Source organism: Haliotis rubra, unplaced genomic scaffold (assembly GCF_003918875.1).
Source record: "Haliotis rubra isolate DU_JTF1 unplaced genomic scaffold, ASM391887v1 Scf77, whole genome shotgun sequence".
In the NCBI taxonomy this organism is placed as follows: domain Eukaryota; kingdom Metazoa; phylum Mollusca; class Gastropoda; order Lepetellida; family Haliotidae; genus Haliotis; species Haliotis rubra.
In genome coordinates, this window is record NW_025767490.1 from 54,416 (window position 1) to 74,674 (window position 20,259).

The following is a 20,259-nucleotide window of genomic DNA, read 5'->3' on the forward strand; positions in this document are numbered from 1 at the left end:
CAATGACTGGATAAGGTCAGGCGAAGAGTAAGAACATCCCGTCATGAACCCAATGTGCAGGAACGGTAAAGAGTCTTATTGGATGCTGGTCCCTGAAGATCCGATCCAGAATTGGTCATCGGGAACCCATGCTTCTCCTAAGAGGCGACTAACATCGTGACACGTCATCGTATCCAGATTGCTCAAGATGTTAATCACCGGATTGTCTGGTCCAGACTATGATTTACAGATCACGGCCTTATAGCTGGAATATTGCAGAGTACGGCGTTAAACAACAAACAAACAAATTGGATGCTAGTTGAATACTTGATTGATAGATTCTGTCGCTTGATTAATGTTGCGTAGGTTAATGATATGTAATACCCTTCATCATGTTTCTACAAAGCAGCAAGACATGGGGAGTGGTATTTGTTCATGGTTGTCAGTACTTCCAGCAATTTGAGTGTACTACCTACCCTTCCAGGGTCTCTGGAGGAGATGAAGCACAAGAAGATGAAGGCAGCCAGACCTACGAGGGATAACAGGTTCTCGGGAGTGGGTATCGCCACCTCAATCACCAGGATTATGATGATGGCTATTACGCACACCACATACAGCACCCTGAAACAAATCAACTGCATATAATAATTACTACCTATTAAATTATAACTATAGCACGACAGCAAACAATGCGAGCAGTGAATATCAAAACCTACCAATTTGTAAAATAATAGCCATTGATATAATTACAACATATGTAATGCACTGCTTTTTAGCATGATGTGATAGCATGTAAGATGGCTGGGAGAGTAGGTTGAGTTTTCGAATGTTCGCTTTAATGGATTCTTAATGTTTTGAGCACGTCAACATGGCCTTGAAGGAAAGGCTAAAAAAGCCTCGCATGCTCTTTGATGAAACCCGCAAACACAGGCCATAGATCCCAGCCACTTGTGCATCAGTACTTGCAATATCACTCACCATCTGACTATTTTCATTCTTCTGGCATTGTCTGTGTCTGCTAACGCCTGTCCACATGCTTCAAACGGGGCCTTGATGGAGTCCCACACCAGATTCACCACGATGAGTAACACAGCAAGTACTGTCCCAACCAGAAGTCTGATAGAACCTTCATCTCCAAATTGACAGTACATAGCATAGCCAAAATACCCCATGTATAGCACAAACACAACAATAGCAATGATTCTCCATATCCGTGCTGGGTTTTCCTCGTAAATAGTAATCACCGCTGTTTGTGCTGATGTGATGCCCCTTTGACAGCCATTCATTTCATAATCCTGGTTTTCGGGATCATATCCAAGGCTGTTATTTCGATGCCTCGTTTCACTCTCTTCTGGTGTCTGAATAATGAAAAATATATTTCATCACAAAATAATAACTCTACATTTTGAATTTAAACAAAGGTGCATGAGAAGAAAAAGTGAGCATAAAATGTTGTTACACTATGCACACAAGTGAAAGATGGCGAGTGAGTGGTTACGTGGGTACCTAGTTAGTGGTTAGATGGTTACGCAGTTAGTAGTTACGTGGGTACCTAGTTAGTGGTTAGGCGGTTACACATTTCGTGGTTAGATGGTTATGCAGTTAGTAGTTACGTGGGTACCTAGTTAGTGGTTAGGTGGTTACACATTTCGTGGTTAGATGGTTATGCAGTTAGTAGTTACGTGGGTACCTAGTTAGTGGTTAGGCGGTTACACAGTTCGTGGTTAGATGGTTACGCAGTTAGTGGTTACGTGGGTACCTAGTTAGTGGTTAGGTGGTTACACATTTCGTGGTTAGATGGTTATGTAGTTAGTAGTTACGTGGGTACCTAGTTAGTGGTTAGGTGGTTACACATTTCGTGGTTAGATGGTTACGCAGTTAGTAGTTACGTGGGTACCTAGTTAGTGGTTAGGCGGTTACACATTTCGTGGTTAGATGGCAGTTAGTTACGTGGGTACGCAGTTTAGTAGTTACGTGATGGTACGCCTAGTTACGTGGGTACCTAGTTAGGGGTTAGGTGGTTACACATTTCGTGGTTAGATGGTTACGCAGTTAGTAGTTACGTTGGTACCTAGTTAGAGGTCAGTTGGTTACACAGTTCGTGCACGTGGTTAGGTGGTTACGCAGTTAGTAGTTACGTGGACACCTAGTTAGTGGTTAGGTGGTTACACAGTTCGTGGCTGCGTGATTACACAGTTAGTGGTTACGTGCGTGTTAAATCAGAAATGTTAGGGTGAGTGAGTATGGTTTTACTCCGATTTTAGCAATATTCCAATATCAAGTATTTGACTAATTTTGAAAACGCACTTTTCATATAGAACAACGCGAGTAGTGTCTGCTATACTTATCCTCTGTAGTGTGTGTATTGAATTCCACCAGGGTGTTGGTATCAAATAAAGAATGCAGTGTGCTTTGTGTATAACACACGCGATATTGTCAACCCGAGCGTTGCGCTAACCACATTCCCAATACGAGCCTGTTCCATAGTCGTATAAAGTTTCATTAGCGATCCTGAAATTTTTTAAGCTGTTGTTTCAACAATCTCTAATGTAGTAATTCAACCAGGTGAAATAAACAGGAAAATATTGACGTGGAATTTCAACAAGTCGTTCCAGCTGCATCGGGGTTTGGTGTCAATAGAGAAGCATAATGCGCTTTGCATGATTGTACTCACTTAACGTGTTGGAATATAGGATTATAATGTCAACCATAGGATATACGAGGAGGCGATATTGCGAGCCAGTTCAGACAACAAATCCCGAAACTTGTTCATGCAAGCATGTGTGTCAACAAGTATTGTGAAACGTATTTTGCTTTATAAGCTGAACACTTGATTTTTCTACTTTGTACTGGATCGATTTACGTCAGACCTGCCGCGCTTAACTGTTCATATATAACTACACCATTGCGTTGAAAGGCTTATGAATGCTGACACTATTTAGAATTGTTTGATTTGGACGTTACAGGGTTGAGGTGTATAAAGAAGACGTTAAGTCATGTCAGTCGAGCAGTCTACGGGGTGTTTGTCACTCTTTACCCTACGTCGTATCCAAAATACATAGTATTACGTATGTGCTTTGAAATGTATCATGCTTTCTAGAAGCTTAGGTCAAACAGAGGGTAGTGCTGAACACCTGGCTGTCCCTTTCTCTGCACTCCTCCCTCGTAATAAATATTGAACTGTGTCAATATTTTAATGATAGATTGTTAAACAACTTTTTTTATTTTATATAGGACCACACGCCACCACCAGAATCTCCTGCCACTCCAGAATCCTATAAATTAAACTGTTACAAGCGGCGTTTAACCGAACTCACTTTGTCAATTGGAGTGTGAAGAATGACCTTCACATTCGGAATGTACCCCATTTCTCCGGTCATTAACCTGTGATCACGACAACTAACTGTTTGACTGAAGCTTCTGCAGCTTCTCCAGCCTAATGTTGGAGGACGGTTCTTCATGAGGCTGTATTACTTCACTGAAACTGAAGTGCAGGGGTGTAGTGCTGACAGAACTAGGAACTTAATCAAACCAACAGTATCATCAATAATAGGATTCTGGAATGGCAAAGGGTTCTGGTGGTGGGTGTGGTCCTATGTACAGAGCTCAGGGCTCAGGTCACCAATCAGTTGAAGTCAAGCAACGTCGAGCGCGGAATGCCTTTGGATGGGTGACCGTGTTTGGCAGCTTGACTCCTGAGAGTGTCTAGGGCATGTAATACATGTGATCTCACCTTAGGCAAGTGAGTTTGTTCAAAATTGCCTCTGTTCACCCAGCAGAGAAATGGGTACCCGGTGGAAAAAGTCATGCCACTATAACCTTCTAACGCAGCTTGGGTTATCCAAAGTAATAATGTGCTGTGCTATTGATTGTTAGCGCTATGAGCACACACTTTTGGAGTTTGGCGCTATATAAATGGTCACATCATTGTTAAAGGGAAGCAACCCTGTGCGCCGAATTGGCCTCCCAACACGACGATTATTAGATTTAGTTTTTTTTCTATTCTCTTCTTATTAGTGAGTGAGGATTAATGACAATCTGAACAGCAGTTTAGTAATATCATTTGTCTGCATGGTGCAGAGGGAAGGCCAGTGAAAGAAGGGGATGCAAGTCTTAGACGATTACCACTTTCGTGAAACCACGAGCACAGTCAGGGCAAAGAGAAATTTCAAATATATTTTGAATGATTGTTATTCATTTGTTTTGTCAACTTACATTTTGGAGATTCTCAATACTTTTGTTAAGATAAACCGGGTTGTCTTGGCCTGTCTCCTCCCCGTCTGGAAGGCGAGGTGTGATCTGAGTCAGTTCAACACTCATTCTTGGACATGTAAATCTCCGTCACTGCGTCTGAAAAACAAATACAGTTTGTATGAGTGAGTGAGTGAGTGAGTTTACTTTTATACCCTTTTTTAGCAATATTCAAACAATATCAAAGCAGGGGACACCAGAAATCGGCTTCACATATTATACACATGTGGGGAATCGAACCAGGGCCTTCGGCGTGACGAGCGATCGCTTTAACCACTAGCCTACCCCACCGCCCCTGATTGTATGAATATGGTCGTCAAGTCAGTGGAACTGTCCTACAAGATCTTAATATGTTCATTCCAAGATCAACCCCTTTTCCGACTACCTGACAGACACTTTGACGATTCATTCGTACAAAATATCCTTTAGACATTAATCTCCATGGTACTATACCATGAACATAAACGGGCAAGACGCAACTTTAAAGCCGTGATTCTTCATCACTTAATCTGAATTATCTTCACAATTTCGAAACACTTGCGGACTGAGGTATTCGCAGTCCTTTGTAGCTGAGGATAGTTTGATAGTTAAGACGGGTAAACTCTGCACTTTTCTTACGATATGTGTAGATGCAATTCCGCTGATCATATCTATCTGGTATCGGTAACATTGAGCCCTTCGCAGCTCAACTGATAGCAACGCCTACTGCATCAGTAGCACCGTCAGATCCTCCGACCCCCATTGTGCCACCAACGTCGGAGGTGCTAGACACCGTCACCACAGATATTACCGAAGTGGCATTAATGTGAGTACTATTGCTATCGAACAATTTATGGTACGTGAATCCGTTTTGTAGAAAGAAAAGGACAGGTCCTGCTTCAGACATGGTTGAACTCGCCACACCCCATATTTGGATTCCAGGTTTACAGATGCGAGGGCTAAAATCGCTGCTCAAGATGTCCCTAATCAAACACGACATAAACACCGTGTTCGTCATGTGCGATGGCGATCAGACACATTCAATTTACTATCATACAAAATCTGGCATGTCTTTTTACAAAATGTTTCTAATCGACTCGTTTGTAAGAGTGGGTCAGAATGTGGCAATATATAACCTATACTGGGCTGAATAACATGTGACGGAATCATATGAATGTTTATGAATGGAAAGAACGGTTTTGTTAGTTTACTGTTTTCAAGTATGGCGTAAGGATGTGTATAGACACTGAAGTATTGAGTAGGTCCAGGTATCTCCGCTGTACTATACATTCATTAGAGTGCAAGCTATTACAGCAGTCTGCACCTGTCGACCACTTCGACAAGTGTGACGTCTCAAACTCCGCCTTCACGGTACGGTGATTCAACATTATCCAGGCTACACATTGTACCCATATTTGTTGGTTCTTGCACATTATTAGACATGAACATTTTTAAACATAATATGTACAGATTCCACCGAGCATACAAAGCGAAATAACTGTGAACTGCGTGTGATGAACCCAGGTGTAAGCGTGCCCTGCCACTATCCAGAGTTCCATATCCCGATGTCATGAGGACCCTAATCTGTATTTCGTACTTTTACTTCAGACTGTAATGAGTGAGCGAGCGAGTTTAGTTTTACGCCGCACTCAGCAATAGTCCAGCTATATGGCGGCGGTCTGTAAATAATCGAGTCTGGACAAGACAATCCAGTGATCAACAGCATGAGCATCGACCTGCGCAATTGGGAACCGATGACATGTGTCAATCAAGTCAGCTAGCCTGACCACCCGATCCCGTGGGTCGCCTCTTACGATAAGCATGGGCTACTGAAGATCAATTCTAACCCGGACCTTCACGGGTCCCAGACTGTAATGCAACAAATAGGATATATATAAATAAGTGACCACATTTCCTTTGGGGCAAGTATATAGATGAATATAAACGCTGTCATCATCCAAAACTGTGTTCCACAGGAGATATTGCTTGTGTGAGATAAAACGATATCTCCTGGGAGATATCGTTTTGACAGTAGATTTTGTACAACGCTCTGACGTCATCAATTAACTGCCTCGCAATGCTATGACGTCAAAAACCTGATGCCGTCACAATGTTATGACATCGCTGCACTTTAAGTCTAATGGCAGTAGGTACCGTGTTCAGAGATGTACATTTTCAATCGAAAAGTAATGAAGAGTGATTTTTGGTGATAAATAGAATCTCACCCTCGTGTCTTCTGATATCAAATATATCAACACTCATTGATAAAAGTAAAATATCCTCAGCAAGCCTCGTGGTGATATATTTGATATCAAAAGACACTCGGTTGAGATTCTGTATTTATATCATTCGTACATGTGAGCAATCTTTTTGTGTGTTTTTTCCTTACTATTCTAAGTGCGCATCATGTCAGTAACGGTTGCAACACCTGTCTGGGCACAACTAAAGTGCCTGACTGAGTTTAGTTTACAATAAGAGTATTCGTTTGACTAATTTTGAAAACACACTTTTCATATACCACAACGCGAATAGTCCCTGCTATATTTATCCTCCGCAGTGTGCGGATGGTTTGAATTCCAGTGGGTGAGTGAGTCAGTGAGTGAATTTAGTTTTACGCCACTTTTAGCAATATTCCAGCAATATCACGGCGGGGGACACCAGTAATGGGCTTCACACATTATACCCATGTGGGGAATCGAACCCGGGTCTTCGGCGTGACGAGCGAACGCCTGCGTCTGTGTGAATGAGAGTGTGTTGGGAAAGAGATGTTTTAAAACATACTTTAATTATTTCAAATCGTGTAATGAAACTCGTTGATTTGAATGAAACGCGGGCCCGGTTCGGACCAAATATATCGAATCTCCCCACAATCGTTAGATCCAGTCACGACTGAGGCACACCATTGATGCAAAAAGGGAGCATCACAGAGCTACATGTGCCAGTGACCTTCACCCCTAATTGCTAAGGTCATATTCCCCTACCATTCAGCAATGCCAGACACATGAAGTTAGGAACATTCATAATGTTCCCAAGTAAAACAAACATACGAGGGGGTCGAATCGATAGTGAATGAAGACGGTTTACTCAGTCAACCAACGCCCAATCGTGCTCACGACTTGACTCTGTAGTGGGGTCAACCTCGGGAAATATACAGTGAAGACAACCTTATACTGTGTAAATATATCTGCCAAGTGGTACGTACCACGGCACTATTATCACCACAGGTCGCTATTGAGGGGTGACGGCGTTCAGTCGGGGGATGATGACCACGAGATGGTATTAACATGGCAGTGTCAGCATAGCGCTGGTACTTTAATAGAATGATGTTGATATGTCACATTCTCTGTTTACTGCAGGAATGGATGAAAGATGGAAGCTGCTTCCATGACAGTAGCGGCTCGTGTTTAACTGTAGACTTAGAGAAGAGTCATAACATAACCAGTATGTGTAAGCATCATATATGATAAAAAAAGGATGTACGTGACAAATAAAATAATGTCACATATAACGCCTGTGTGTTATCTGATGACTGATCTGAGCACTCATCATTACCTTGTACTTCAGGTTTGACAAAATATGTTATTATATATATTGTAACACATGTTATATTTGGGATTACACTTTCTCAATAAAGTATAGATTCTAGTCCTTTATTGGGTTGAATCCCATCCAGGATTCGAACCCTCACTCTCGCCAGCACACGCCAGCACACAGCCAGTCAACGATCTCACCCATTTAGCCACAGCGGCTTCCATAAAAATGGAAGTCGGACAACTGGTAGTCCAGCTCACGTCCTTACAAGCGTAAATTGGCACGGCTTCCACGACCGAAAGTTGTGAATACACAAAGCCATTTAGAAAGTGGTCAGATGTAACAGGCACCCGTGAAGAGCCACCTCCTCGTGGTGGGTGCTGGGTAACGCTAAGCGCTTTTCAAGCCCCAAATACCCGGGGGTATATTTGGTCCACCAACCCGTTTGCCGTGGGTTGCGCCCCTGTGTCGGTGGAGGACGGGAGTCTGGAGGTTGAGGGCACTGGTTCCAGGAACAGCGTTCCTTTGCCCAACACACCACTTCGCCCATTACTGCACCTAGACGGGTGCTAGAACTGGCCCGGTTCTATCAATCGGCTGGTCACGCCAAGCCCTGTGCATGGTATAGTATGACCAGAAATTATTGAGAATTTTAGGAATATGTTTAATTGGATTTCTAGTATAAACAACCTTGACCAGCTATCAAGTGCTTGGTTTCATTCAAGATAGACAACTCCGTTAATCCTTTTTCATTAGTTTGTGAAGAGTTATCCCCCTTTTTTTACTTGCTAGCAGACGACATTTTCAGTGATCCTCAGTATGGATGATTTAGAGAACAGGAAGTTGATTTTAGAGTATTATAACAAGGACATCAGATCAGCTAAAGTGATTTCAAGTAGAACAGGCATCCCTTTGTCCAATGTTTAACGTGTTTTGAAAAAAATTGCAAATGGATATGGCATTGAGCACCAGGGAGGCGCAGGTAGGCCCAGAAAATTGACTGTCGGTGACAGGAGGGGGCTTGGTATTCTTGTTTCTAAAAACAAACGAAGGAGTTTAGAAAACTTAAGGCTGGATATGATTGATAGAGGAACTGTGGCTGCCTGTAAGGAGACAATTAGAACTGACCTGCATGCAATGGGTTGGCAAAAAGGGCGAGGAATTCCATCATCGATCATGAAACCTGAACAAAAGGAGCGAAGGTTGAACTGGTGCTTAGTGCTTACAGCATAGAAATTTTAACTGGGACAATGTGATTTTCTCAGATGAAAGTTCTGTGTGGCTGTTTCTTAATACACTGAAATTCTGGACCAAACAATCTGAAAAACCTTTGTGTCAGCGCCCAAAGTACAGTCCGAAATTTAACGTGCGGGGTGGCATATCTGTGTTAGGGGCGACGCCCCTGTGTGTATTTGAAGGGAAAATGAACAGTGAGCGGTACACAGATATTCTCGAGGGACATTTACTTCCATCTGCTCACGTGTTCTAAGGAAATTTTTGAATTTTCCAGCTGGACAACGACCCAAAACATCGTTCAAAGCATTCACAGGCCTGGTTTCGGACCCAAAATATGACATTATTAGATTGGCCAAGCTATAGCCTTGACCTAAATCCAATAGAAAATGTTTGTGTCAATAAGAAAAATCTGACAAATATTGCTGAAATGAAAGAAGAGGTGGTCCGATATTGGGACAGCATGGACTTCTTTGATCAGTAGTATGCCCCGCCGCATTGAAGCCTGCATTGCTGCCCATGGTGACTTGACAAAATACTAACTGTTCAACTGTCTTTCAATCTGGAGTTATGTTCTGCTAATATTCACATTTAATACGTGAGTAATGAGTGAATTTTTAAAACAAAATTACAATCTTAAATTCTCAATAATTTCTGTTTGTACTGTAAGTATTTTGCACAAATTTTATTTTTCTGATATGTATCGATATTGGTCTTCGTTATTAATGATTGTTGACAACACAAAATTACTCATTTGTTAACTTGCCTAGAGTCCTATGCCAGAAGGCGCTGGCTCGTGGGCCAATCGGGTAGGACATATCTTTTCAAGATTTTCCTACTTGAGTATACCCTCCTGGTATCCCTGGTGTCGTCTGTTGGAGACCCACAGACATAAGACACGTCCTTGTTAACATCCATGGTGGGTGGGGAGCTAGGAGGGTGAACTACATATATTTCATTCACATAGCACCCCCCACTAAAAACAACGCTCACACGAATCTGACGATTCGTTGTCTTCAGAGGATGAAGCTCAAACAACTATCACCAACACTGAAAATTGTCCTCGTTTTGTCGTTATGTGTGCCCCTGATGTTGGTTCTATAAAGTTGAATCCCTTTGCCGTTGCAAAGGGCATTGAAGGTTTAGCCGGAGAGGTGAAGGAAATCAAAAAGTTACGATCTGGTTCCTTGCTTATTGAATGCAGGAAACAAATCCAATCAAACATTCTGTTAAAAAACAAATCATTAGCTAATGTTCCTACGGAGGTGTCCCCTCACAGGACATTGCATAGCAAGGAGTAACTCAAGTCAAACGATTCACGGAATAATGAATAAAGAATAATGAAACCATCAAAACGAACACCTATCTCTTCACTTTTTGTCTGCCAGTTCACCCACAATCACTGAAAGCAGGATATTGTAACCTAAGGGTGGATACTTAAGGTGTTATATCTGCCAGAAGTATGGCCATGGGTCCAAATCATGCCACAATCCAGCTGCATGCCAACGATGTGCTGGAACATGCGAGGACAGCAATGTTTGTGATAAAACTCCTGTCTGCGTCAACTGCTCTGGTTGCCATCCTTCATCTTCCAAGGAATGTCCTTCCTGGAAGCTGCAGTCAAAGATCTCGCGAGTAAAGCATGAGCGAAACATATCATTCTCAGAAGCAAAACAGATTGTTCAATCAAGCCCGACATACGCTAAAACTGTTTCTGGTTCTATTCAGGCCTCGAAATCAACACATGTTTCATGTGCTTCAGTAGGTTGTCAAACCGATTATACATGGGCTAGGACTTCTGCTCCTACTTTGATATCTGCTGAAATTCAAGCGAGACCGCCAAAGGTAACTTCCAGTGCTCAAACCACATCTTCACAAACCATTCAGTCAAAGGCATCTTCTGCGAAAAATACATCTGCATCTCAGAAGCAACCATCAGACACAAATGTGACCGAACTTAACTATGAAAACTAAATCCAAACCAAACAATGAAAACAAAAAAGAATCAAGGTAGCAGAGCCAAAAGGGGGTCGAATAACCAGCTCCAAGTTTTTTAACAAGTTTGGATCTCTTGAGGACATGGATGTGTCCGACCATAGTCATGGTAGAACACATAGCTTGTCACCCTCAAGGAAGGTGAGGGTAGATCTCCTGTTCATCCGCCGAAGAAGCAATGTCTTCACCTATAATCCAATGGAATTGTAGAGGACTCCGGAATAATTTAAACGATTTACAGTTATTAAATCAAGATTTTAAACCGTCATCGTTCTGCATCCAAGAAACTTATCTGAAACAGACAGATAACTTTGACTTCAGTCAGTTCAATGCATATCACTGTTTTTTTCCTCCGGGTGATAGAGCTTCTGGTGGATCATCAATCCTGGTAAGGAGCAATGTTATCCATAGCAGTGTTCCACTTAAAACAAATCTTCAAGTCGTTGCAGTTCGACTTACATTACAGGTTGCTTTTACTTTATGCTCTTTATATATTCCGCCTTCATCGGCTGTCCAACTAACCGATCTGCAAGCTCTTTATGATCAACTACCTAAACCTGTTTAATTATGGGTGATTTAAATGGCCATAACCCGCTTTGGGGTGGCACTAATACAAACACCAAAGGTAAATTACTGGAGGATTTTATTTCAAACAACGATTTATGCATTTATGATGACGGTTCAAATACGTCTCTTCATCCTGGCACAGGAACATACTCAGCACTTGATTTGTCTATTACTGACTCCAACCTATTGAGTGAATTTGAATGGTTAGTCCACGACGACCTCTGTGGAAGTGACCATTTCCCAACATTACTAAAACCTGTGAATCCATCTGATGTTCTTCCATCATCAAGATGGAATTTTAATAAAGCTAACTGGGCTTTATGTGAAACTCTCTGTCGTGCCAAACTAAAACCTGAACTGTTTAATGATATTCCTGATGCCATAAAATGTTTTTCAGATGAACTAAATAACATAGTTGACGAGTGTATCCCAAGGTCCTCTGCAATTCCTCATGTAAGGAAACCATGGTTTAACAATGAATGCAAACAGGCTAGGAAGGCACGGAAGAAAGCCTAGCATTATTTCCGTCGCCATCCTATGGTCCACAATTTAGACAAATTTAAAATTTTAAATGCTAAAGCACGACGTACTTTCAAGCAAAGTAAACGCCAATCTTGGTGAAACTATGTATCAAAAGAAAATTCGCGCACGCCGATATCAAAGGTGTGGAATATGATCCAGAAAATCAAGCTTAAGGGCTCTAAGTCTAGTATTCACCATCTGAAAGATGGGAACCAATTATTGACTAATAAATCAGATATTGCAAATACACTTGGTGAGACGTTGGCCGAACATTTTTCCTCATCTAATTATGAACCTGAATTCCAAATATATATAAAAAAAACAGCAAGAAAAGAAATCTATTAATTTTAATTCAGAAAATGGGGAAGATTACAAGAAACTTTTTCGATATATGAGCTTCATACTGCTCTTGACCAGGCTCACGATACTGCTTCAGGAGCTGATAACATACATTATCAACTCCTTAAGCACTTACCGGAATCATGTTTAGAGACGCTATTACATTTTTTATGACATCTGGACAACCGGAAACTTTCCTTCCTCATGGCGTGATGCTATAATTGTTCCCATCCCGAAATCTGGACGTGATCATACTGATCCTTCCAATTATAGGCCCATTTCACTAACTAGCTGCGTTTGCAAGACCATGGAACGCATGATAAATAATCGACTTGTTTGGTACCTGGAAACCAATAACTTAATAACAGATATGCAATGAGGTTTCCGTAAAAACAGAAGTACTATCGATCATTTAGTGCGTTTAGAATCTTTTGTTAAGAATGCCATAATTAATAAACAACATGCAGTGTCGATCTTTTTCGATTTAGAAAAAGCATACGATACGACACGGAAACATGGGATTTTTAAAGATTTACATGCCTTTGGATTACGAGGCCGATTGCCTCAATTTATATCCAACTTTTTCAATGACAGGCAATTTTTAAGTCCGAGTGGGTTCAACCCTAGTTGACCATTACAATCAGGATCAGGGTGTCACATTGTTTAGTATCAAGATCAACAAAGGTTTTAAATGATTCAATCAATGGATCACTTTTTGTGGATGATTTTAATATTTCTTGTCGTGGTAAAAATATGCATACTATTGAACGCTAATTGCAGTTGTGTTTAAATAAAATAAATAAATGGTGTCTTGAAAACGGCTTTACATTTTCCAAGTCCAAAACTAATTGTCTACACTTTTGTGGAAAATATAAGCCGCATAAAGACCCAGAACTATCTTTAACTGGCACTCCCATCAAAGTTGTGAAGGAGGCCAAATTCTTGGGTCTAATTTTCGACTCCCATTTAACTTTTTTGCCGCATATTAAATCCCTTAAAGCAAAATGCCTGAAGGCCCTTGATTTGTTGAAAGTTGTATCCAACTCAAACTGGAGAGGGGATCAATCTACCCTCCTCCACCTATATCAATCATTGGTCCGCTCGAAACTTGATTATGGCTCCATCGAATATGGTGGAGCCTGCAAAACCAACCTAAAACTACTTGATTCTGTCCACCACCAAGGCTTAAGACTTTGTCTTGGGTCCTTTAGAACCTCTCCTATTGATAGTCTCTATGTTGAGGCTGATGAGCATCCCTTAACCAACGTCGTATCAAATTATCCTTACAGTATATAACAAAACTCTATTCTAACGAGTCTTATCCTGCATTTAACTGTGTTTTCAATCCTCATTTATGAGGATTTATACAACAAAACATCTTCTCTTGTTCCACCTCTCGGGCACAGAATTAAGCCATTAATTTCTGCTGCCGGCATTGAGCTGGAAATATATCTCCTTCGATTCCTGTCTTCTTTTTTCTCCTCCTTGGCAACTGGTGAGGCCTGAATTTGACCTAACTCTGACAAAGTTTAAGAAATCCGAAACCAATGAATTACAATATAAACAAGAATATAATCAATTAAAAAATAAATATAATACATACAAATCCTTATTTACAGATGGGTCCAAGGATGGTGGCGCGGTGGCATGTGCCACTGTCATTGGATCCCCGAACAATATCTTTTCGACTACCAAATAACAGCTCTATTTTCACAGCAGAAGCTAACGCCATATTAACAGCTCTTAAATATATTAATAAACACCGTAAATATAAACAATACATCATCTTTTCTGATTCTCTTTCGTATCTTCAGGCTATTAATATCTTTCTTGTAAACATCCACTTTTATTAGAAATTATTGAATTGCTTAATGAGCATGCTACTGGCCAATGCGACATCGTCTTTTGTAGGTTACCTAGCCACGTTGGCATATCTGGGAACACAATGGCCGATCTTGCTGCTAAGGCAGCACTCAACAAATCTGTGACACCACTTCTGATCCCATACTCTGATTACAAAGCTAGCATTAGAACCTACATCCGGGATCTGATGCACAAGAAGGGGGACACCCAAGTAGGTATAAATATATTACATGAAATAAAACCCTATATCGGTTACACCTACTTGGGTTGTCAGTCCAGATTTGAAGGAGGTCATCATGCGACGATGTCGTATTGGCCACACAAGATATTCTCATGAGTACCTATTGGAAGGTGAGGATCCTCCGTTTTGTATCCCCTGTGATGAAAGAATCACGGCCAAGCATGTCCTGCTTGATTGTGTTGAATATTCCATCACAAGGGATATCAATTTCAAATCACGAACTATGAAGGATCATTTTAATAATATTAGTTCTCATTTAGTTATTGCATTTTTAAAATAATACAAAACGTTAAATGATTTGTAAATAGATACATATTTTATAGTATATTAGTAACTGAGATTGTTAGTGGCTGTACCCTCAAAGGGAATTGAAGTAGCGTAAAATTATTGTCCTCCTGAGAAGGTACGTAAGTCCCAAAAGATTCAAAGGAAAGTTAAATTTACCAGCTGTTTTCAACGTAGTATTTTTGTGATTTTAAATTTCGGCTAAATCTTCCTACCACCGCCAGCGGCTGACGTGATGATATAAATCCAGCTAGGGTCCATGCAGGTAGCAAAAGTAATGTAAGTCCCCATGGTCCCAAGTTTGGTGATCTACCTCCAGTTCTTGGCGATCTATAGCCAGTTTTTATATTGTATTGTCCAAATAGTGCTATTAGTTTTAACTTTCCGCACTAGTTTTAGTTGTAATTGTGATATTCTAGTTGTTTTACTGTCCTTTGAAGACATTTTTTTCTAATATACACATATTTCATTTCAATGACAAATATGTACTTGTCACGATATGGCTGAAATATTGCCGATGTGACTCACTCACTCACTCAAATGTAACATATGGAATTACACTGTCTCAGTAAAGTAAAGATTCTAGTACTTATGTTAGGTAGTCCATATCGCGTACTCTGTGTACCCCTCTGACAAGTGTAAATTAGCAAGACTTCCACTTCAACCTAACAAAGGTCCAAGAATCTATACTTTCACCATGCTGGTTTTGCAAATATATTCTTTTATGATACGCCGCCACTCCGTACACAACACAGCGAGGAGTATTTACATATCTTACTAGTAAATCAGTAAGCAGTCAGACGTACTACTCATGAAAGCGAGATCTTCTCAGTAACACACAGATTGCAATACCTACTGGGTATGTCTGACCTCCATACGGACTAACAAAAGGCCAGCTGTTCAAAGTGCCCATACAGGTTCATGCCATTTCACACAGAGTTTGTGAATAAATGTTGTTGGGTTTATACTGCTCTGTATATAGTCACGGGTGGATGGATGGATGGATGGAAGGGTTTGGGTGGATGGATGAGTGATGAATGGATGGATGGAAGGGTTTGGGTGGATTGATGGATGGATGGAAGGATGGATGGATGGATGGATGGATGGGTTCGGTGGATGGATGGATGGATGGAAGGGTTGGGTGGATCGATGGATGGATGGGTTCGGTGGATGGATGGATGGAAGGGTTCGGGTGGATCGATGGATGGAAGGGTTCGGATGGATAGATGGATGGAAGGGTTCGGGTGGATGGAGGGATGGAAGGGTTCGGATGGATGGATGTATGGATGAATGGATGGAAGGGTGGATGGATGGATGAATATGCTATTGAAAATATGATTACAAGGTCTAAGCTCACAACTTCTGGCACACTCAAGAGGGTGTTTCCGAGTACGAGATATTCAGTCTGACACCGGGTGTTATCACTGATATGAGGTGATCCGCTGATTTCAGTATCACCGCTGTTGCCTTTATGGTGCTATCAGCCGTGTCCTCTCAGGTAACAGTAACACGAAATGTTCTACAGAAAACGAACACCAGTCATCAAACCTGCTTTACAACCCACTGCTTATAAACATGCATTGAGTCGTTCATGCGGTTTACCATCGACTAGCTGTTATCAACTGTGGTCTAGCTGACGTCATAATAGGTACTATCGTTATACAATGTTTGTCATAGAGCACAAGAAATGGGTTTTTCTATTGTCTATTCTATACCATGCATATCTCTGATTTCCTTAGATTATACAACATAACTGAGTCTGTATTTATAGATGTCTTAATTTCACGTTTGGCATGATGGTAATGCTGTCAATGTATAGTTATCACACTTTATCAAATCTAACATAAAATGAGTGATTACAATGTTTCTGCCTAACTGTGCGAGGTATTGGACAGATATGTCTTTACTCTCTTGACAATATGAAAGTAGATGGAACATTCCTTCATTTAAGCAACATTTTGGTTTACAATTAAAGTATACATTGGAAAACGGAATTAATAAGTCCTCATCTCAAAGTTATAACTGTACATTTCTTGGCTCGTACTCCCAACTGGGTCTATTTTGGCGGACAGTCCTACGTTAATTCATTGGCGTTTACGTTGTCTTTTACTATTTATCTACATCTGTTGACACATGGAACTACATCACTGCCATGTCTTAATCAATGAACTGTAAATGAATCTTTGGGTACCCATCTTTCCGGCATTCACGTGCAATCACATGAATTTATTCTTTTATATTCTTTTTTCAGACACTCACGTTCAATCACATGGCTTTATTCTTGTATTCTCTCTTTCGGGAATTCACGTGCAATCACATAAATTATTTATTCTTTGATTCTCTCTTTCAGGCATTCACGTGCAATCACTTGAATTTATTTTTTTATAATTCTCATTCAGGCATTCACGTGCATTAACATGAATTTATTCTGTTATAATTCTCATTAAGACATTCACATGCAATGAAATGAGTGTTAAGTATGTTAATCAAACAGGAATGATAAGGGTATACAGAGAGTTAACAATCGGCTATCTGACAGATGCAAATATCTGCTGTGTTGTGTGAGGATTGTAGTGAGCCTCTATTGCCATTCACAAACAATGGTAGCCTTATGGAAGATCGTCGAATCCAACTGAAGCCGGCGCCCACCAAACGTTCTATTCATATGTAAGCAGACAAAAGGTAACAGATCCGGTTCATAGTCGACGCTATAGTTAAACATACCGGCAATGATAAGCGTATGAAGCTCACACACACGTACTGCCCATTCCTCCTGTAGTCGATTAACGGTATGCTGGTTTATACAGTTAACCATCCCCTTTATTAGCTTCAGTTGAGGAAGTGCGTATCATCATCTTATATGTACATAAGAAACTGTAAGATTACACAGGCAACAACAACGTTCTTGTTCAATCATTCCGTCCATCAGGGATACTCGACAAACAAACTCTGTTCGGCATGCCAACAATATTTGTGACATCACACAAAGAGTACTATGTCTCGTAAACAGTGGCCATAGAGTAAGCCTCCAGTCACAGATTGGGTCATTTATATAAATAAATACAATCTTCAGCATGATAGTTGGCTGGTTTTTCTTCAACGCCGTACTCAGCAATATACCAGCTATATGGCGGCTGTTTGTAAATAGTCGAGTCTGGACCAGACAATCCAGTGATCAACATCCTGAGCATCTATCTAAGTCAGGGAGCCTGATCCGATCCCGTTAGTCGCCTCTTACGACAGGCATGGGTTACTGAAGACCAATTCTTACTTACAGACTGACGTCATATAGCTGGAATATTGCTGAGTGCGGCGTTAAACAACAAACCAACTGGTGCATACCCGGTTAAGATCGATCATACCCTTAAGATCGATCATCATAATAATGAGATATTTCTCTAACATACGTAATTCAAGGTCTATAAGAGGATCAACGTGGTAAAACATAACATAGAAACATTAAAAAGTAGTGATGATTCAGAAACTACAAACACCATACCACATGGTTTAATGTATGTCTGACTATTTTGTACTGAAGTACACCTTTACAGTATTATGAATTCAACTTTTAGACTAGTATGAGAATCCGTTTGTTGTATAACGCCTCAGCAATATGATATAGAATATAAAATGCGACTGGGCCAGAGGAATGTGGCTTCCGCCAACATTAGCTCAGACCATATAAGTGTAATATTCTTGAACATTATACTTCTTCATAAAACACTCCGGCGCCTTTCGTTAAACCTCTGCGGTTGAGTGCCAGATTCCAACCGTCCTGCAAAAAATGACATTGCTACCTTTCAGTAGCTTGACAGGACGACCTACGCGCAGGATGATATGTGTAGGGGAGGATAGACATGTGTACTATATGTAAAGCAATGTCCTGACAATGGTGTCACTTTACAGAAACAGTGCATTCTGGAGTTAGCACATGTGGTCTCAGTGGTCGTCAGTGGTGAGTGAGTTTGGTTTCACCCCGCTTTTAGCAATATTCCAGCAATATCACAGCGGGGGACACCAGAAATTGGCTTCACACGTTGTGCCCATGTGTGGAATCGAACTCGGGTCTTCGGTGTGACGAGCGAACGCTTTAACCACTAGGCTACCACACCACCCCAATTAACTTTATGGGCAGCGTTCCCCCCCTTAAGATCAGGAAAGCAGAGGTTTAAGGTGGACAGGACCTCTGGGTCCACAACTGTTCCACATTTCCACAGACTAAATATCCATGGACGATACAGAAGCAATCTGCTCGTGATTAGGAATGACGTATTATTTGTCATTCGTCAACCGACTTTAACAAAGTTCGGAGTTTAATTCATTGGAGGCAAAAAGTCAATTTTTCTTTGAAGCCTTGTGTTGTAGCCTTGTGGCTTAAACTGCGAGCATTTGCAAACAAAAAGAAGCCAAAGACTTAGTCATCGAATACAGCATGAATGCTGGAATATGTTTAATCATCACTCGCGTAATATATATTAGATAATTATCTGCATCGGTAAACATCCGCGTCTGGGTCATAGGGTTATAACGTATAGAGATGGACTGCATTCTCCACGAGACATGTCTAGGTCGAGGGCCAGGTCAGCCTGACCAGCAGCTTCTACATGTGTCAACTCTGGACTAACTTTGATGTATTCTGTTTCAAAAGTCAAGGGTCAGGGGCACCTTTGTGTCCATGTCACGTGATATTCGAAACTGCCAAACTGAATACAGTGATCTGGCGTTGGTGGCTTTGTGTTGAAGTAGTTTCATATCAAACCTGTATTTGATTTGAGAAACATTTTGCGTGGCGAGATGACTAAAATATTACTTTACACTTTACCCACCAGCTACGCTACGACCTCGTAGACGTACAGTCGAACACCGTTGTGTCGAACATAACCACGAGGCTACCCCACCGCCCCTCCATACATAAATGAAAGGCTGCCTTTCTACTACATACTCGGGATAGGTACTGGTACATATTGAGAGTGATACCGGCGATACCCTCGCTCTTTTACAGACACCTGGTGTCATCCGTATATGATAGCCAGTCCGATTCACATACTGAACCTATCTTATTCTGATACAAGATATTCTGAGCTAGACTGGCGGAAACCCTCTGGAAATATTTAATTTGATGGAAACAAACGACTGTAAATTATATTGAAAAAAGGAACTTGTGTATTTCGTATGAAGTCATTTTGCGGTTTGACGAAAATCAGATAATTCGAACTAATTTCATCAGATTCGACACAACTTTGAGGCATGCTCTCAACCGCTGATTGCCAGGAGTATTTACTTAAGCCATTCAACCAGAAGCAAGATTAATACTCAAGTATTGGTGCCAGTGTTTTGGTATTGGCAGTGTGTCATCTTCAATGCTCCACTGTTTCGAGTTTTCTACATGTGTACAATCGACAGAATTGTACGACAGATACCAGTAATTAAAGGTCACAGACAATGATGACCCTAAAGGTATCCCCTTTGTTAAT

The 20,259-nt window shown here is 41.0% G+C and overlaps 1 protein-coding gene across 1 annotated transcript in view; it reads right to left on the reverse strand.

Moving 5' to 3' along the window:
* Positions 1-20,259, reverse strand: part of LOC124260560 (solute carrier family 28 member 3-like) — a 40,153-nt gene that overhangs the window by 13,430 nt on the left and 6,464 nt on the right. The window contains exons 2-4 of the mRNA XM_046694883.1: positions 4,195-4,329; positions 958-1,337; positions 456-600 (exon numbers count right to left, since the gene is read on the reverse strand). Coding sequence (XP_046550839.1) covers positions 456-600; positions 958-1,337; positions 4,195-4,299 — 630 coding nt within the window. The 5' untranslated portion in view covers positions 4,300-4,329. The remainder of the gene's footprint in view (positions 1-455; positions 601-957; positions 1,338-4,194; positions 4,330-20,259) is intronic.